The sequence below is a fragment of the Pelophylax lessonae genome (genome assembly GCF_965119305.1).
Source record: "Pelophylax lessonae genome assembly, chromosome: 2".
Taxonomy (NCBI): domain Eukaryota; kingdom Metazoa; phylum Chordata; class Amphibia; order Anura; family Ranidae; genus Pelophylax; species Pelophylax lessonae.
The window spans coordinates 389354529-389372042 of NC_138769.1; the positions used below are offsets into that span (position 1 = coordinate 389354529).

The window sequence follows — 17514 nt, forward strand, 5'->3', positions numbered from 1 at the left end:
GCATCTTCTTTTGGCGTTTTTCCACTGCATGGAACCGTAACGGTTCGGCACGCTTTTGTGCTTTTCCACTGCTGGTACCGCATGGTATAGGGTCGGAACGGTTCGGTACGGTACGGTATAGGTTTGCTTTTCCACTGCATGGAACCGAACGGTACAGTACGGCTCTGAAAAAACAGTACCTACTCGATTGTGGTTCCAACAGGTACCAAACTGGTACCATATCCCACAATCCTTTGCATGCAGTCACTACTAGCCACTGATTGGTCAGAGAATCCCACTCACCCCGTTGTTATCCCACCCACTTAACTTTAGTACTACTTTAGTGGAAAAGCAAACCTATACCGTACCGTACCGAACCTTTCCGACACTATACCATGCGGTACCAGCAGTGGAAAAGCAAACCGGGCCAAGCAGGGCCGAGTAGAGCCGAGCCGGTACTTGCAGTGGAAAAGTGCCATTAGTCTGCACATGTGCATGCAGCATACCGGATTTGATCTCAATGCTGCTACTCCCCTTACCAATCTTACAGTTCTGCTGTACAGAATAAGAAGCTGATACAGTCCATAAAGGACTTTACCATTATACCTACTGGCTTAGACAATCCACTGTCAGGTGGACACTTTAGAATATTTACAATAACTTCTAATGAGCAAAAAAAATAAAGAATTCACTTTACATAATGTTCTGTAGTTCTTCTTTCCTGTTTTAGCACAGCTGACATAGACATCCCTAATTGTGGCTTCAGTTATTGAGCTCTCATTGCAGGCAGTCATCAGTGTTTGCCTGTGGTGGGCTCACGATTGTTCTAAAGCATTTACTGAGCCGTTTGTGGGAAATGTATGGCTTCCAGTTAAAATGAAAAGAGAAAGAGGGGTGGTGGTGACTGGATAAGACAAGAATAGTGAGGAGAAAATGAGATGTGAAAGAGATTGGGGAGAGGGGATATAAATAGATTAGCCCCCCAAAGCAAATGATCACCACCCACTCACAGATGTAGGTTACGTATTAAAACCTCAGTGCTGATGAGCTGATTCAGCTCTCAATTTGTCTGTCATGTGTACTTGCATCACCCTCCCCCTTCAGAATCTAGAGCTGCTGCCTTAGGCAATACTGCTCTCAGTCTCTTCATTACTTAAATGAAAAAATATGGCAGACACTGAACAGAGCTAGAGTGCAAGGGTTTCCGGTTTTCTGCCATGCTGAGATATAAGGTGCATTAAAGCGGAACTTTACCCATAACAGTTTGGTAACAATTAATGCTCTTTAACAAAAGAACATACATTTCACATTAATATTTATGCTACCAAAATTAGTACATGCTCCAGTATTGCTACTGTTTTTGTTCTTGCTGGAGGCTATCATTTTATTGAAGCCCAGAGCAGTCTTTTTCTTATTGGAAACTTTTACCCTCTCCTTGGTCTCAAAAACTAGGAGTCAATTTCTGTCATTAAAATATGCATTTCCAGCCTTGATTCTTTACTCAGCTGGAGAGGAAGGGCTTAAGTTCATAGCACTGCCACTGCTAAGGGAGAAAGATGAGAATATTAGGTAGATAAGATACAATACTATTCTTGTGCGTTAAACTTGTTTGTGTAATTCGTAAGAGTAATGCCTCGTACACACGCACCGATTGTTGGCCGATGCAATAGTGGACGTGGAAGCAGGGTGCCCCTTTGGAGGCCCTGAGGAACAGGACAAATAGGGAATCCATCTGTATGATTGAAGCTTGTAGCTTTGAGGTATACTCTAATAGCTCTGACTACATCCAGGTCGTGAATAGAGATGGCCTTTGGATGCTTTAAAGCAGAGGATAAGGATGGTAGGAATATGTCCTCACTGAGCTGGAAGACTGATACCACCTTGGGGAGAAAGGATGGTCTTTGAAGTAAGACACCTTGACTTTGTGAAGTGGACTTACAAGAGATCCACCAACTCAGAGACATGTCTGACAGATGTCCTAGCAACCAAAAAGGCTACTTTGCAGGCCAAGTTACAGTGCCCAAAAGTATTCACCCCCATGGCATTTTTCGTGTTTTGTTGCCTTACAACCTGGAATTACCTAGGAATTAACATGGATTGTTTGAGTATTTGCATAATTTAATTTACAGAACATGCCCACAACTTTGAAGATGTTTTTTTTAATTGTGAAGCAAACAACAAATAGGACAAAATAACAGAAAAAGTCAATGTGCAAAACTATTCACCCCCCTAAAGTCAATACTTTGTAGAGCCATCTTTTGCGGCAATCACAGCTCTATGTCACTTTGGATAAGTCACTATGAGCTTTCCACATCTTACCACTGGTATTTTTGCCGATTCCTCCTTGCAAAACTGCTCCAGCTCCTTCAAGATGGATGGTTTGCACTTGTGAACAGCAATCTTTAAGTCTGACCACAGATTTTCTATTGGATTGAGGTTTGGGCTTTGACTAGGCCATTACAACACATTTACACGTTTCCCTTTAAACCACTCAAGTGTTGCTTTAGCAGTGTGTTTGGGGTCATTGTCCTGCTGGAAGGTGAACCTCCATCCTAGTCACTCCACGTCACTTCTGCCTATTCGTGGAACGCATGCCGGCTAGCGATCCCGGAAGTGGATTTAAGTTATGCTGATGTGGTATTTTAATGCTGTCTGCCATTTCTACATTTGTGAGTACCTTTCTTTAGGATATTTACCTAATAAATTTTGCGGGCTTCACGATGTCTGGCTCCTTCCCTCTCTTTGAGCATCTGATCAAGAGGGGCTATTGCCCTCTTTCTTTGAGCATCTGATTAAGAGGGGCTATTGTCCTAAGTTGGAGGCTTGCTTGTTGGTGTGCTGATCCATCCATGCCCTGGTCCACATTGGAGCGATCATCTCTTTTTGAGGCTTGAATATTCTTAATATCTGGTGAGTGGATCCCCAAAAGGGTCAGTTTTGGAGCACATATCACTGTGTGGAGCACTTCCAGCACTTTTTGTCCAGCACTTTATTTTTGACAACTCAGTGGACTCATACATCTTTGGACTGCACTTTATTTTTGCACTATTTCACTTTAGCACCTAATTTTGATATATGGTGAATTTTTACACGCATTTATTGGCATATATATATATATATATACATAATTTATTTTCATTATTGAATGCACTTTATATTTATGAATTCGATTTTCACATACCCAAGTATTGAAGTATTGTATTTATTATTTATATCACATTCCTGGTAGCGCTGTGTTTTTATAATGTTTTAGCAAAAAGATGGTAACTCACATTTTATTTTGCCACTATCGGCACATCCAAAATAGTAGAGAGCATTAAAAATCTTAGACACACACTCGCTGCGTCCAGGGTTGGTCAGAGGCTCTCTTTGCATTTAACCACTCTGATGAGTGGTTACATAGGAACAGCAATGGGCCCCGGCCATAGATTTGTACCAAGTACAAATCTAACATCTGCCACTGACAACTCCAGTGTTTCACGCACAGTATGCACAGGCAGCGCTTACAACAGATCTACTAATTTTGCCAATTGCCCTTCTAAATGTAACTGTCCAAAAATGTCCAAACATTAAAATAAACCAACATAATTAACAGTGTGGGAAACTAGTACAATAAAAATGTCTGAGAAACAATGTGACAAATATTGATCATGAATCGGTTACAAATGCTAAAATAAAATGTAAGAATGTATTTGAGGCTAGGCAAACCATTTTAATAAATGCAAGCTTGATAGATTTATTAAGCCTTGCACTGCTAGAATTTTGTACAACACCAAGTTTTATAATATCACATAATGCAACTATTTATAGGGGGGGTAGAGCACTCTGACATTTATATACCAATGGTTGCACTCATGAAGATTTAGAAAACTGCACAGGGTGAAAAAAAAAAATAAAAATTCTGGCCAAAATTGTTATACAGTGGGGTACTGTCACCTAACATTATTACATGGTGCCCAACACCGAAATTTGAATGAAACACATTCAATTTGGATATGAAAGTTACTCCCGCTGAGCTATTTTGGCTACAGCTAACAACACTGATTGATGCATCTGAGGAGGCCCGCACTGGCAATACTCTGTAGATCAGATCCTCACTATACATTTCATGTAAAAATTTTCAAATCTGACTGGAGGGACCTGGGGATGGCCTAAGCTGCCTTGAACATCCCTGGCATGGATATATCTCCAAAACAGTGATCTCAGACTAGATTTATCTCCTCGTTTTCTGCACATGTGAGGACATCCTTGGCCCTTTCTCTTGGAACCTCTGTGTGTTGCATATTTGGGTTCTGCTTGCCTCGCCCCTCCATGAAACGGTGGTCACGATAGTGCAGTTCATCAATAGGGTGTTATGCCTCGCCCCTCTACCTCTTTGTATTCTTGGTTTTATACCTTACACGGCTATTCTCTACAATAGGGACTTCTAAGCAAGGTGTACGAAAGTGTATATCATATAGCACCACAAAAAATACCCCTGATGAAAGGTGTATCGCACCTGAAATGCATTGGGTTTCAAGTGGTTCTATTGCAACGAAGTTCTATAATCTGTCTAAGTACTGTGTATCAGCCGTGATGAAATCTTTGATACATGTGTTGTTGTACATTCGCTTTTTGTGACTATAATGTCTCTTTTAATTATCATGATTGAATAAAATATACTTTTTATACTATTTGTGGATGTTTGGTTGCCCACATAGTCCCACTCTAGGGGGGGGGGGGGGTTGTTTCTCTGAAATGATCGGGACGATGGCCACCAACATCCAGATTTTTAAATAGTACGGGTGTGGTTTCACATCAGTTAAGAGTTAATCACGAGCTATGTTGCTATAATTTTTGCAGCGATTTCTCATGTGTGGTGCAATCGCACTTTATTTTTAAAAACATGTTTTTTAACTTTATTGCCATGACAAGGGGTTAACAAACCACCATGTGCTAACATTTAAAAGGTGACAGGTACTCTTTATGGAGACATTGGGAGGCTATTAGACCCCTATGTCTCCCTAGTCCTCCCAAAGCTCTCACTGAGCACAGATTTGCAGAGTTTGCTGCTTCCCTGGCTGTAACAGGCAGGAAATGACAGCTCTGAAACTGGAAGTGACAAAATAATTGTTGGTTGCGGTTTCTTTCAGTACAGAGGAGATTGGGGAATGGATGTCTTATTGAAAGATTTCCTCTGGTGACAGCTCAAAATGTGTGATTTTCCTTTGTACCACATGAACTACATCCAAGCAATGAAGAAAAAACACCTTCTGATGTACTAGAGTCAGACAAAGGGATGGAAGGACACTATCCTGGTTGAGGTAAAAGGCTTTGTGAATCTACCATAGGGTTGAGTCCTGGGCTTCTTCTGATGGGGTAGAGGGGTATTCTTGCCCCTAATGACATCCTTGATAAGGTTGTTCAGTGCAACTCCAAAGAGACATTGACCCTGGAAGAACATGTGCAGAAGATGCTTTTTACATGCCTGCTCCCCAGATCAACAATTTCCAACAAAGAGTTTGCCACATGTTCACTTATAGGAAAACCATCCAGGAAATAGGTCGGGAGACATCCACTACCTGTCTACGCAGTAGAGTAGGGCAGCCAGCATGAACTCTAAACATTCTACAAATAAGGTATCGGTATCAGTGAGAACGGGAACACTTTTTATGCATTTAATCTATTCCCCAAATGTTTGATAGACTAATATTAAATCCATGGCTGCTATAGAGGGCTTGACAGCAAAATACAATGTTTGTTAAAAAATCTACAAATGCTTATCTATGGGATCCCTAAACACTGCTGGGTTCTTAGCAGGACTGGTCAGCATGTTCTAGAGATTTGACACTGCTGGTTTATTAGTGGGAACAACTGGCTTCTTAATAAAATGACCTTTCAATTGGATATAGGGCCTCAAAGATCCTAGACAATAGGAGTTTTAGAAACAGGCTGTTCTTCCATTTTTAGAAAAGCATAAACATTGACAAGAGCTAAAATGATCGCTCTAAGTTATAGTGGCAGCTACCCACAACTTCACCAATAAAACTGCAGACAGGTCACATAATAATTCTGTAGAGGAAGGCATTGAAGTACACTTATAGCCTCTGCAGTCAGATTTGACAATCAAAGTTAAATTCCTGTTAATGAAATCCTGCTTAATTGCAATGAAATCCTCCCGGGATAAGGCAGAAGAGTGGGCCATATGTGAACGAGCTAAGGAAGACACGGTATAACATACAAGGCTGGCAATGTCAGGTTCTTGAGAGGTTGCACTCTAAGCCACCCTAAACGGATATTGAAATTGTAGTTGTAGATGCCAGATAAAGCAGGACTGCTCTCCTGGCAGTTGGTATCTCACATGTTGCAGTGCTTGGCAGAGACTACTTGATTCAGAATACCAGGTAAAACCTTGGGTATTTATGATCCAGCTGCTGAAGAGGTTTAAACCACCACAGGCCACTAAAAAGACCAACCAAGGTAGAACCTTTTGGAAAAAAAAGTGAAAAAAAGGCATAATAATGGCAACCAATGGTACCAATAAAAAAAAGTAGCTCCTGATGCTCAAGCCCACTTGTCCTACTCATAAATGAGTCTTCAGAGACAGGATCACACCAGAAGCAGTGCCACGACTCTAGACCCCGAAAGTGTTTCACAGCACTCCAACACAGTATACAAAAGGCCTGAAAAGCACCACAATGCAAATTAGAGTGCCTGAAGGTCACATTGCAGACAGGCCCCACTATTGTCTGTTCCAGCGGGGTCAAGCATTCCAGCTCCAAAGCAATTGCTCAGGGTACACCAATCCAGATAACTGCATAAAGCAACTAGCTCAAGCAGCTTGTAGAAAAAGTCTTCATTGAATAAAAAAATAACTTTGAGAAAAAGAAAATATGCCCAATAAAACAACGTCTATCCTCCTAGGACACTAGCAAAAAAATGTAGGAATGCTCAGAGTGGGAAAGGTTTTGACCAGGCTGCTTACTCGTTTACCAGTGTCCAAATCTTCCTGTAGGCAGCGGTATAATCCAAAATGCCTCTGAATCCAGTGTCCATCAATAAACGAGAAAGAAATGTATTAAAAAAGTATTTTTAAACTTAGATCCAGCTATAATTTTTGAATGGTGAAGAGTTCAATATTTATGTCAAGTCTATTTTTGTATGTGACCCCTCTGGAAGATTTCCCCTCATTTCCTGTCTTTGTCAGGCATGTAAAAGAAAAGGGGGATGCAATTGTCACTAGGACATAAAGGCATTAACAAAAATAGTCAAAAGTTCTAATCTTCCTTGGATCTTCCATGCTTTACTCAAAATAAAAAGGTATCAGAAAATACGGAACTCCTAGGTGAAAATATATTTACATCTTCTTCTTCTAGACACAGTAAGAATTTTTTTTAAAGTTTTTGGAAGGATCCCACCCTCCAGTCACACACTTATTAGCCAATTTATTCATGACTCCAAGAAAACATTTCAAAGCTGGGTATACTTTTAATTTTTTTCTGCGGTGGTGCAAATCTTGAAATGAAAAACCCATAAGTGAACAAAAAGAGCGTATGAACACATCCTAAAAAGCGCACTTATGGGTGTGCTTTGTCCACCCCCCAAAGGGGTAGGACCTCTACCCTCATCCCTGGGGCGCAAGGCTCCTGATAGGGACAAAGGGTTCCCAATGGTCTGCCTAGCCAGATGGTCTGGCAGACCCCATTCTTCTGGGCCAGCTGAAGCCAACCCCGAATACTTGTTTGAGGGGCTCTCCCGAAGAGAGACCTCCCCAGGAATAGAGGTAGAAGGAGCCCGAGGGCCACACATCCACCGCCTAGACTTAAGGGCAAGCCCGAGGACTCCCTCCATCTTAGTGAGAATAAAAACACACACAAAAGTGTAAGTGACAAAACGTGGGAGAAAAATAAATAAATAAGTAGCCGTGCATGTCGGTGCACCGGCTGGGCCCTGAGGCCTGGTAACAAAAAAGGCCCAGCCCTAAAAAACGCAGTGCAGAAAAAGTGTTTGGAGCTGTGACCATGTACCTGTTCACACATTGGGGTCCCGTACCCAAGTGTTACTAAAAGCACCTCTGGGGCAACCACTCCCAGAGGGCACAGACACCACGGACTCTCTGCCTTCCCAGCCCATGGCCAGACAAGGTAGACTGTTTGAATCAGGAGGTAATGGACCCTTCCAGCTTTCTCTAGGAGAATTTACTCCCAGCCCCAAAATTACCTTATGGGTGCTCCCGTTTCAATTTCTGCCCGTACTAACCTTCTAGGTCCCCATCACTCCAGCAGGTTTGCATAGCCGCCACCTAACCTAGGTCAGGTCGGGTGATAGCACAGCACCCGTACTGGATTACTCATAAGAACAGATACTACATTTGATCTTAGCCAAAAGGCCGAGAAGCGATGGAAAACATTTCAAAGCTGGGTATACTCGGACAACCAGCAGTCAATGGCTGCAGCGCTGATCAGTGTATTCTGGTGGGAATACAGCCGTCAGTATACAGCAGCTCAGTGGGAGAGATCCCTGCATGACAAATTGTTGTGTTGATGGAGGGATCTGTCAGTTTTTTTGTTCAACCCACTGGTTGAACACAAAAAAAAAACAAAAAACTGAACCTGTACACTTTGCTCAACAGGCCTTCATTTATCTTCACCTGTTGCACTTCACTTATATAACTGTGAACATGCAAGTTGTCCAGTGACCTGTTAACGTGTTTACTAGACCGCTGGAAGGTATATAATATGTACATGAACCCCCTAATTTCTGCTTCTCATAAGCACTGAAGTTTTAGGAGAGCCTAATGGCCATGAAGAATGAGCTGGTGTTCAAAGGGATATGTATATACATGGAAAAAAAAAAGCCCCGACAATAAGAAAGCATATTTCTGATCAAATGTTTTTTTTTTCTGGAGTTTTATCACACTGTCGGTTTTAACACACTTTTAGCATACAAAAGATATTAAAATGTAACTTTCCACTCTTTTGGTTCTTAACAAATGATCTCATTGAACAATATGATTCATATGCTGAATCACTCTGTACAAATTGGATCACAGATTAAAGACTTCAGGTGGTGTACTGGCTAGAGAGATGATGCATACTGCCACTTTGTGGCTACAACCTAATGAAAATTATACAACCAAAAAAAAAAGACAATAAATTTACTTACGTATGATTCCTTCTGTGCCATCTACATGCTTTGGTAGATAGTATACCGATAGGTCAGTTTGCAAGATCTCATCCGCCGTTGCCCTTGCCAGAGCAGTAGCCAGGAAAGATGGGCAGTTACTGGAGAGAGAAGACAGAAAAAGACGTTAGTCATACAAAGCTAACAAGGATTTTTTTTCTTAGTTCCTGGAACTAGAGGGCAAAGGAAAACTGTCAAGAATACAATTCTACAGTTATACACCATAACAAATTATATTACAGGTTAGCAGCCTGCTTGACTCCTCGCAGAAGATTGAGTTATGGTTTCTATTCCTGACTGTCCTCTTCCCTTTCCTTGTACATGCTCAAATCAAATCTCACCACAAGAGGATCGAGAGCCATCAGTATAACTCTTCTTTCTGGTTCTTGTTTGTATGCAAACCTATTTGTCAAAACAAACTGTATCAACTCTTTCTGTACTACTGACCTGTCTATTCGTTGACTGCTATAAGTTGTCCAGTTTTATCATTTGAATGACCCATGAAATGTAACATTTTAAAGTCGTACACTGGATCATAGCTCAGATCTGTTATTGAAAATATTTTACACAAGTAGTATTGAAATGGTCCTGCTAAATTGTCACCAACAGATTGTTTTGCAAATGCTGTTGGGAGACTACAGCTATTACCATTTTAGTCTACAAATGTCAAAGCAATTACCAGAAGAGTTACTCAGAAACAGATACCTACCTAATGCTTCATGATATTCTTTCCTTTTGATCCCATGTGACTGTTTCATTAAATAACTTTTTGGACTTAACAGTAGATAACAATCATTTTTTAGTTTTTGGTGCAGACTATCCACTATCTTGACAGTGTAATAAGGAATGTCAAACACTGATCAATCTTCTACTATGCTACAGGTATATATGGAGAGCTAGCTAGCACTACTGTAGTAACACAGAGCTAAACATGTAGTTATCTGAAGCAAAATGGTGACGTTCCAAGCTCTAATTATCTGAAAAAACAAGCAGTGAAAACCACTTGTAAACAAACTCTTTCCTCCATTGCAACTAATTTTTTTTTTCCATTATATAGGCTAGTCTAGAGCAAAAAAGAAGCAGATCATACAGACCAATGGGACTTTACGTCCAGCCTGGTATACCAAAAGAAAATGCAAGGATGCACCAATGAGGGGGTGTGTTTTGAGATCTTTACTGGCTAATGCATCTCGTCAGTTGACATGCTTTATATCTGGAAGACCAATACCCCCTCTACAATTGGTTTGGGGTAAGTGTGCCATGTAAAAAGTTTAAAGGTGTGACTGTTCACTTTAAACCCTGGCCTTTGGGTTGGAATATAAAGTTAGCACTCTAGCACACATTGTGCCCCCACCTATAGAAGGTAATATGCTGGCCATATGATCCCAGGCCACCCTGTCTAATGTCTTCTCAGCATCAATGGAAAGTTGAAATCCCTGTTTATTATGTTTAGTTACCAGTAATGGAACGTTAAAGCTTTTAATGTGTCATCTCTGGCTTCTCTGCTGGGGACAAACCCCACCTGGTCTAGAAAATTAAGCGATGGGAGAAGGGGGAGGAGACGTTTAACTAAGATTTTTGCATAAATGTTTACATCAATGTTAAGGAGTAAACTTGACCTGTAATTTGTTACTTGTGTTGGGTTTTATTTTTTTATGCATCACTGCTAGATGGGCCTCTAAAAATTGTGGTGAGAGGTTTGGGTTGTTGGCAAGGAAATTATGGATAGCATGCACTGTTATCGCTGCTTTTTTTCCTGCAAGGACCTCACTAACAATCTACCACTCTTATTAGCCTACTCATAGAACAGTTTTTGGCTCAGGACAAACCTTATTCTAGTCTGTTTCCCCAGTTATGCAAGGTTAGTATGGGCCTGAGTGAGGGCTGATAATGTACTGGTCTCCTGACTACTCTTATATAACACATTTATGTGCTTCCCATCATGAGAGAATCGAGGAGTCAGGTTTTGCATTCTGTCTGAAATACTCCAAGTCTGGTATGAATATTCTTGAGGTTGATTAGGCCACCTAGTAGGGAGCAATTAAGTGGCCGTATCTTAGATTCCCATTCTCACTCTGGGAGGAGTAAAGTCGTGGTGATTGGGTAATGATCTGTGATGTACATAGGTTTGATGGTCAAAGTCTGAAGGTAACTTGGAACGGATTGTAAAAGAATAGATAGATTATTACAGAAATAGAGTATTTTTGGTGAGGATGAGAGAAATAGGTGAAGTCCTTCGGTGTTTAATGTACACCAAGTGTCATGTAAGTTCAGGGTAGAAAGTTGAAGTTTACCGGACGTAGAGCTTGCAAGGGTAGAAGAATTTCCCACCAATTGAGAAAGGGGTTAAGAGGTAAATTTGGGTCTGCACTCAATATTAAAATGCCTGACAAACTGAGTCTTTTGCAAATTTGTCGACCAAAAAGGTACCTCCTTTACATTAGGGAAATATTCACAAAAGTTACCTTTTTATTGTCCATTATTCCTTTTAGAAAAAGATGACAAACCTCAGGGTCTGCTAGCTTGTCAGTCACTTTAAAATAAATATCTTTAAAAAAATGATGACCACCCATTTGATTTGGTGGCGCATGAAATAGAGTGTGATGCCAGTGGTTTGCAAGTTTGGGAACTAAGGCACCTGTGACTTGCAATCTTTGTTTTTGTGCATCAAGAACCTGCAATCCATTTTCTAGGACATTAAGATTAAGTCCTTTAAGACGTTAGAGCAGAGCTCTGGCTGTACTTCTCCTTTAAAATAGATTACTAAGCAGGTATAGTGGTAGGTTCCTTCAATGTAGCAAGTCACTAGAAGGGCAGACATTTCTCCATCAGGTGTTCTTGAAGAATATCTTCCTGGCTATTGGCAACTCAAGTTCATAATTTACTTGGAGTTTTACGGCATAATATATTTTATTACACTGGATGGTGGTTGAAAATGGGGGTTACTGTGTTAAAGATTTGTGTTTGAGGGTGATTATCACTGAGAGAAGGGAATCCTGTTTGTTGTACTACAGTATGTACAATAACCTGTGTATTATATCCGTCTGACTCCTGCTGACCCTTGCACTGTTTATTTTGTATTCCTGGCCCCTGCTCTTTCTTCATTTTTTTGTCCTGACCTCTGCATTCTGTGCGATAGTAACCCCTGACGATTGCACTCAAAGCAATATCCACTTCTTACTCTGGTCTTTGTGCATTAAACATGCTTGAGCCCTGCACTCTGTACAAAGCACATTCCTGAGTCTGCACTCAGTCATGCCTACTCATGACACATGCACTCTGTACATTGTGCACTTCAGACCCCTGCAATATTCTGTGTAATCTCCACTCCTGTCCCCTGTATTCTGTGCTGTGTCAATGAAGAGTTCAAGATCAGGTGTTGCAGATTATTGCAGGGTTATTGTGTTATTAAACACCTGCTCCTAAACAGTGTACCCTTTGTTAGACCCACTCCTGAGCCCAGCATTCTGTGTGTCACACACTCTTGAGCCCTGCGCTCTGTTATGTAATCCTGAGCCCTGCACTATATACACTATTCTGTAAATGAGGTAGTCAGCTTAGAAAAAAAAATAATTATAAATCAGACTCTAATGAGGGTGGTTTAATAACAGTTATAACGCATGGCAATCTTCAGATATTTTATCTTTACTTTCACTGATTTTATTAAAACATGAAAAGTATTTCTTTATTATCACTTTGTAATCAGTTGCTTAAATCCTCAAACAGTTTAGGCCTCTTGCACATGGGCACCTGAGCAACGTAAAGTTGCCACATACAGCTGCCCATAGACAAGAATGGGTGTGCACATCTGTACTTGGGTATACACTGGCACTCACAAACACAAGTATAGAGTATGGGTTTATGCAAAAAAAAATGTTCTTCTATTTTTTGGATAGCATTGTATGCTCTGCTTGTGTTTACATAGCACTGGCCGTGCAGCACCTATGCTGAAATTATTGCTGCATAGGCTCAGGTGAACTTGTTCCTAAAATAAAAGATGAACACAAAAAGGTTACCATACCCGAGTGCACTAATATAAATGATCATAGTTGGTGATATGCCGTTACTAGTTCTCTGTCACCTTTCCTGTGCCCATTCTTAGCAGCAAACATACTTCAAATAAAAGACCCCTTGAGATTTATTTCTTCCTTATTTCTTTTTATTTTATTTCCCTTGGGATCCATAAATAGTATGCAGTTCAAGAACTGCTTGAACATTTGCTTTTAGCAAAAAGATAAAGTATCTAGCTGGCCTTTGTAATTTCATCCACAGAATACAGCAGGGCTGTGACATTAGCACAAGTAATTTTCCATATCAGCGGCCGAGCTGTGTGACTTGTGTGCCCCAGGCATGCATACATTTAAAAGACAGAGACACAAACAGAGTGAAAGGACCTTCTTTAAAATAACACAAGCAGTAATATATTTTAAAACATAGAAATGTGTCTATCCAAAAAGAACAAAGCAAATATGGGTCAGAGACACATATATAAATATATATATATATATATATATATATAGCGAGAGAGAGAGATGAATATCTAGATATATATAATTCTGTATATATATATATATATATATATATATATATATATATATATATATACACACACACACACACACACACACACACACATATACACACGCACACTTTGTATGACTGAATTTGCACAGCATCCGCACTAAAATCGCACATGAGGCTTTTTTTTTATCCGCAGCAGAATCGGATTGCATAGTGGTTCAAGGTAGTGCGATCAGATTTTGTGCGAATTTGCAGATCGCACTGCGATATGCGATCGCAACTGGGGGTGTCGTTAACTTTTAATTGACACCCCCTGCGTATCGCATATGGCAGATGCGATGCGGGATCACGCTGCATATTCGCAGCGTTCCCGCATCGCACAAATGTGAACCGGCACTTACGGTCTTGCAGAGGAGAAGGATCGAAAACAACAGTGTTTTTATTGTCAACGTTTCAAAGAAGCCCCATCCATCTTTCTCAAGAGGGACTGAGCTTCATCGAAACGTGGACTATAAAAACACTGTTGTTTTTTATCTTCCTTCTCTGCAAGACCCGTTAGTGCCTGCTGCTTTTGGACATATACAGATTTCCTTGTCGGTGAGAACCTGTACATTTACTTCAAGCATAGAGTGTCGTGGGTTCCCTTAAAACAAAATAATTAAAATTAAAGAAAAAAAAAGCAGCCTTTATTATTTACTGTATAGTTTCGAATATAAACTCGGGTGTGATAAATCTAAATTTCCATGATGGCTTGTCATCATAAAAGCCCACTGGGGGAGCTACGCTGCAAGAATTGTTCTGCATGTCTTGCAAGGGATGTATAGGATAGGAAACATGGGTGGCGTGCTGCTCAATGATCATCAATTTGATTCCAGTCATCTATTTCTGGAGCGTAGGTTGTATAATAAAGCCAGCTCTTGATTGCATGTTCACAAAAGATGCAAAAAATGCAATAACAGATTTAAAATATTCTGTACAATATGTAAGCAAACCGTAGTAGCCTGTAATATGGCTATGAAATACAGTACTTTGTACATAGTCAATGAGCTCTATGCCTCATTTACAACAATTATTTAAGGATCTGAACACCGCTGCATTGTTTTTAATGGAGACTTTCACAAATCTGCATCGGAGGAGGACTACTAAATATATACCGCATACCATTGAAAAAAAGAACCGGACCCAATGCCTCATATTTTAAATTTTATTGGCTACATAGATGTCTATTGCAAAATCCTGAAAAACTTCTGTGGTGAACATGGCCTTTCTTGGATAATGCTTCATGAACAGTTAGCAAGCAATAATGTGACAAACACTGCAAATTTGAGAAAATCTTGAACCCTTGGATTAGAAACCTACGATCACCTATTTGATCTGAGAAGCCTAAGCAGGGAATTGGATGCCATGCGAACAGAGCAACCTTCCTCCTCTGACTATTTTCTTGGTCTCCTCCTCTACCTCGCTCATGTTCTTCTTCTCCTTTCCTTATCTCCTTTTTCATCTCCCATATCTGGTTCCGTTTCATTATTGAATATATGAGGACTGTTGATCCTCTATGTCTCAGGACTGACATTTAGAATTCTGTCCACAATTCACTACTGCTGACAGCTTAATGGATGTGATACATTGCCTTAATATGATGGATATCTTTTTCACTCATTGGTTGGTCCAAATGCCTGTTTATGCCCAATCTTCAAAAAAAATTATTATAATGAAAAAAAGGACAGGACAATTTTTACACATTAAAAAAAAAAAATGGATCTTTTTACTGATCATTTACACTGGAATGTTTATTCCTTGCCCAACGAACAGAACAATTTTTTACAACCGTTACAGCTACGTGAATGAATGCTTTTCGGAAAGATAAACGTGTCTAAGTGTTTCTTTTTTGGTTGCTTAACCAAAATAACTATGTTGCACTGGCAGCTATTTGTTATGAATGAAAAAGAAGAATATGTTCAGTATATGTGATTAATTTATAGACAAGGCATCTTGCAGCAGTGCTCATGTGGCAACAAGGGAAATGACGATAGAATGGGAGAGAGCAGAGTGAGAGGGATGATCTCATTAATGTGCTGCTTCTCCTTCTACTGCTCCATCAAATGCATATCTGTAAGTGTTAATAAACTGCAGCAGAGAAAAAAAAACATCAGGATTCCCTTCCTAACAGACAGGGATGCGCTGTGTGGCAGAGCTGTGTAAAGCTTAAAACTGGATGAACAGGAATACACATTCTTTGGCAGGTAAAACAGTGTTCATGTATGCATTTTATCTGTATACTTAGCTGCTTGCCTTAAATTCAGGTTTAACTTACTGCAGACAGAAAAAAACTATTTTAAAAACAGATGCAAAACTAAAAAAATATAAAAAATTGCTTCACATGGCAGTATGTAAGAAAAAAGATACTGTCAGTGATAACCATGCCCTGGTGCTCCAGCGGGGTGGGTCTTGGATGTGCAAACACTCAAATAGTGGCTCACTGCACAGTTGGTTAGCTCTGAGAAAGAGAGCTTGTCCGCCGAAATGCAGCCCTCCAGCTGTTGGAGAACTACACATCCCATGAGGCATTGTAAAACTCTGACATTAACAGACATGACTAGGCATGATGGAAATTGTAGTTCCTGAACAACTGGAGGGCCATAGTTTGAAGACTATGGCATTAGCTTCTCCACCGTGTGGCATTGGATGAGAATACCTGTCCCACCTGTTGGAGCTGTGTTTTGCCAAACCTGATTTTATCTGCATACGGGAGTATGATTGTGTTCAGTTATTAATAAATGGTTATGGTGGTAATGCACTATGCACACATTACATACCATAGTCACTTTGAGAAGCTCCTTGGACTGAGCGCTGGATGGTTTTAAATTCCAATTTGAAGGGTCTCATGATCAAATTAATCAGATCAAAACCACTTAACGTACAGTAAAATCTGAACTCAAAACAAAACTGAAAGGTGATTCCACTTTTTTTTTTTTTCTTTCTGAATTATAAGGGCAGCAATTGGTGGTGAAGCTTCTTCTGCAATCTGTGCAGATTACCACAGAGAAGTACACTAGATTACCAAAAGTATTGAGACGCCTGCCTTCACATGAACTTTAATGGCATCCCAGTCTTAGTCCGTAGGGTTCAATATGGAGTTGGCCCACCCTTTGAAGCTTAACAGCTTTAACTCTTCTGGGAAGGCTGTTCACAAGATTTTGGATCGTGTCTATGGGAATGTTTGACCATTTTCTAAAAGCGCATTTGTGAGGTCAGGCACTGATGTGGATGAGAAGGCCTGGCTCTAATTCATCCCAAAGGTGTTCTATCGGGTTGATTTCAGGACAGTCAAGGAATCCCCCTGAGAAAGCCACGTGACCCTGGGGCGTAACGCGTTGGGGAGGGGCAATAGGATGGCATGGTGCCCGGATTTAATGAGGAGACAAAGACATATGCTTGTGCGGTGTCACGGCATATCAACTAAAACTTTTAGGCATGTATAGAGTGGTGCGCTGGAAGCATCTAAAAAATGTGAGTACATTTCTTATACATTTAATAAAGACAGAGTGATTTTATGGTATAAGCACTATTGGCGTTTTTCCCTAGTATATGCCATTTGATGAGGCTGACATACCATGAGGCAGCGTTAAAGAAAAGAGGTACAAGGAGATCCAGTTCACACATACTTTAGCCCTGGAGAAGCTAAAAAGAGCATTTTGACCAAACTTAAGTGTGAGGTCACACACAGCATAGTGAGAATATACCCAAAGGGCGGGGGCTTCACGAGTGCGGTGATACACTGTTGTGGCTATTAGAGCACAGAATAAACAAGAATAAAAACACAGGCCTGTTTGGTGAATGGCAACACATTAG

The 17514-nt window shown here is 40.4% G+C and overlaps 1 protein-coding gene across 1 annotated transcript in view; it reads right to left on the bottom strand.

The window, feature by feature from the left end:
• PPM1E (protein phosphatase, Mg2+/Mn2+ dependent 1E) overlaps window positions 1–17514 on the bottom strand; it is a 445597-nt gene that overhangs the window by 204993 nt on the left and 223090 nt on the right. The window contains exon 2 of the mRNA XM_082244830.1: window positions 9124–9242. Coding sequence (XP_082100956.1) covers window positions 9124–9242 — 119 coding nt within the window. The remainder of the gene's footprint in view (window positions 1–9123; window positions 9243–17514) is intronic.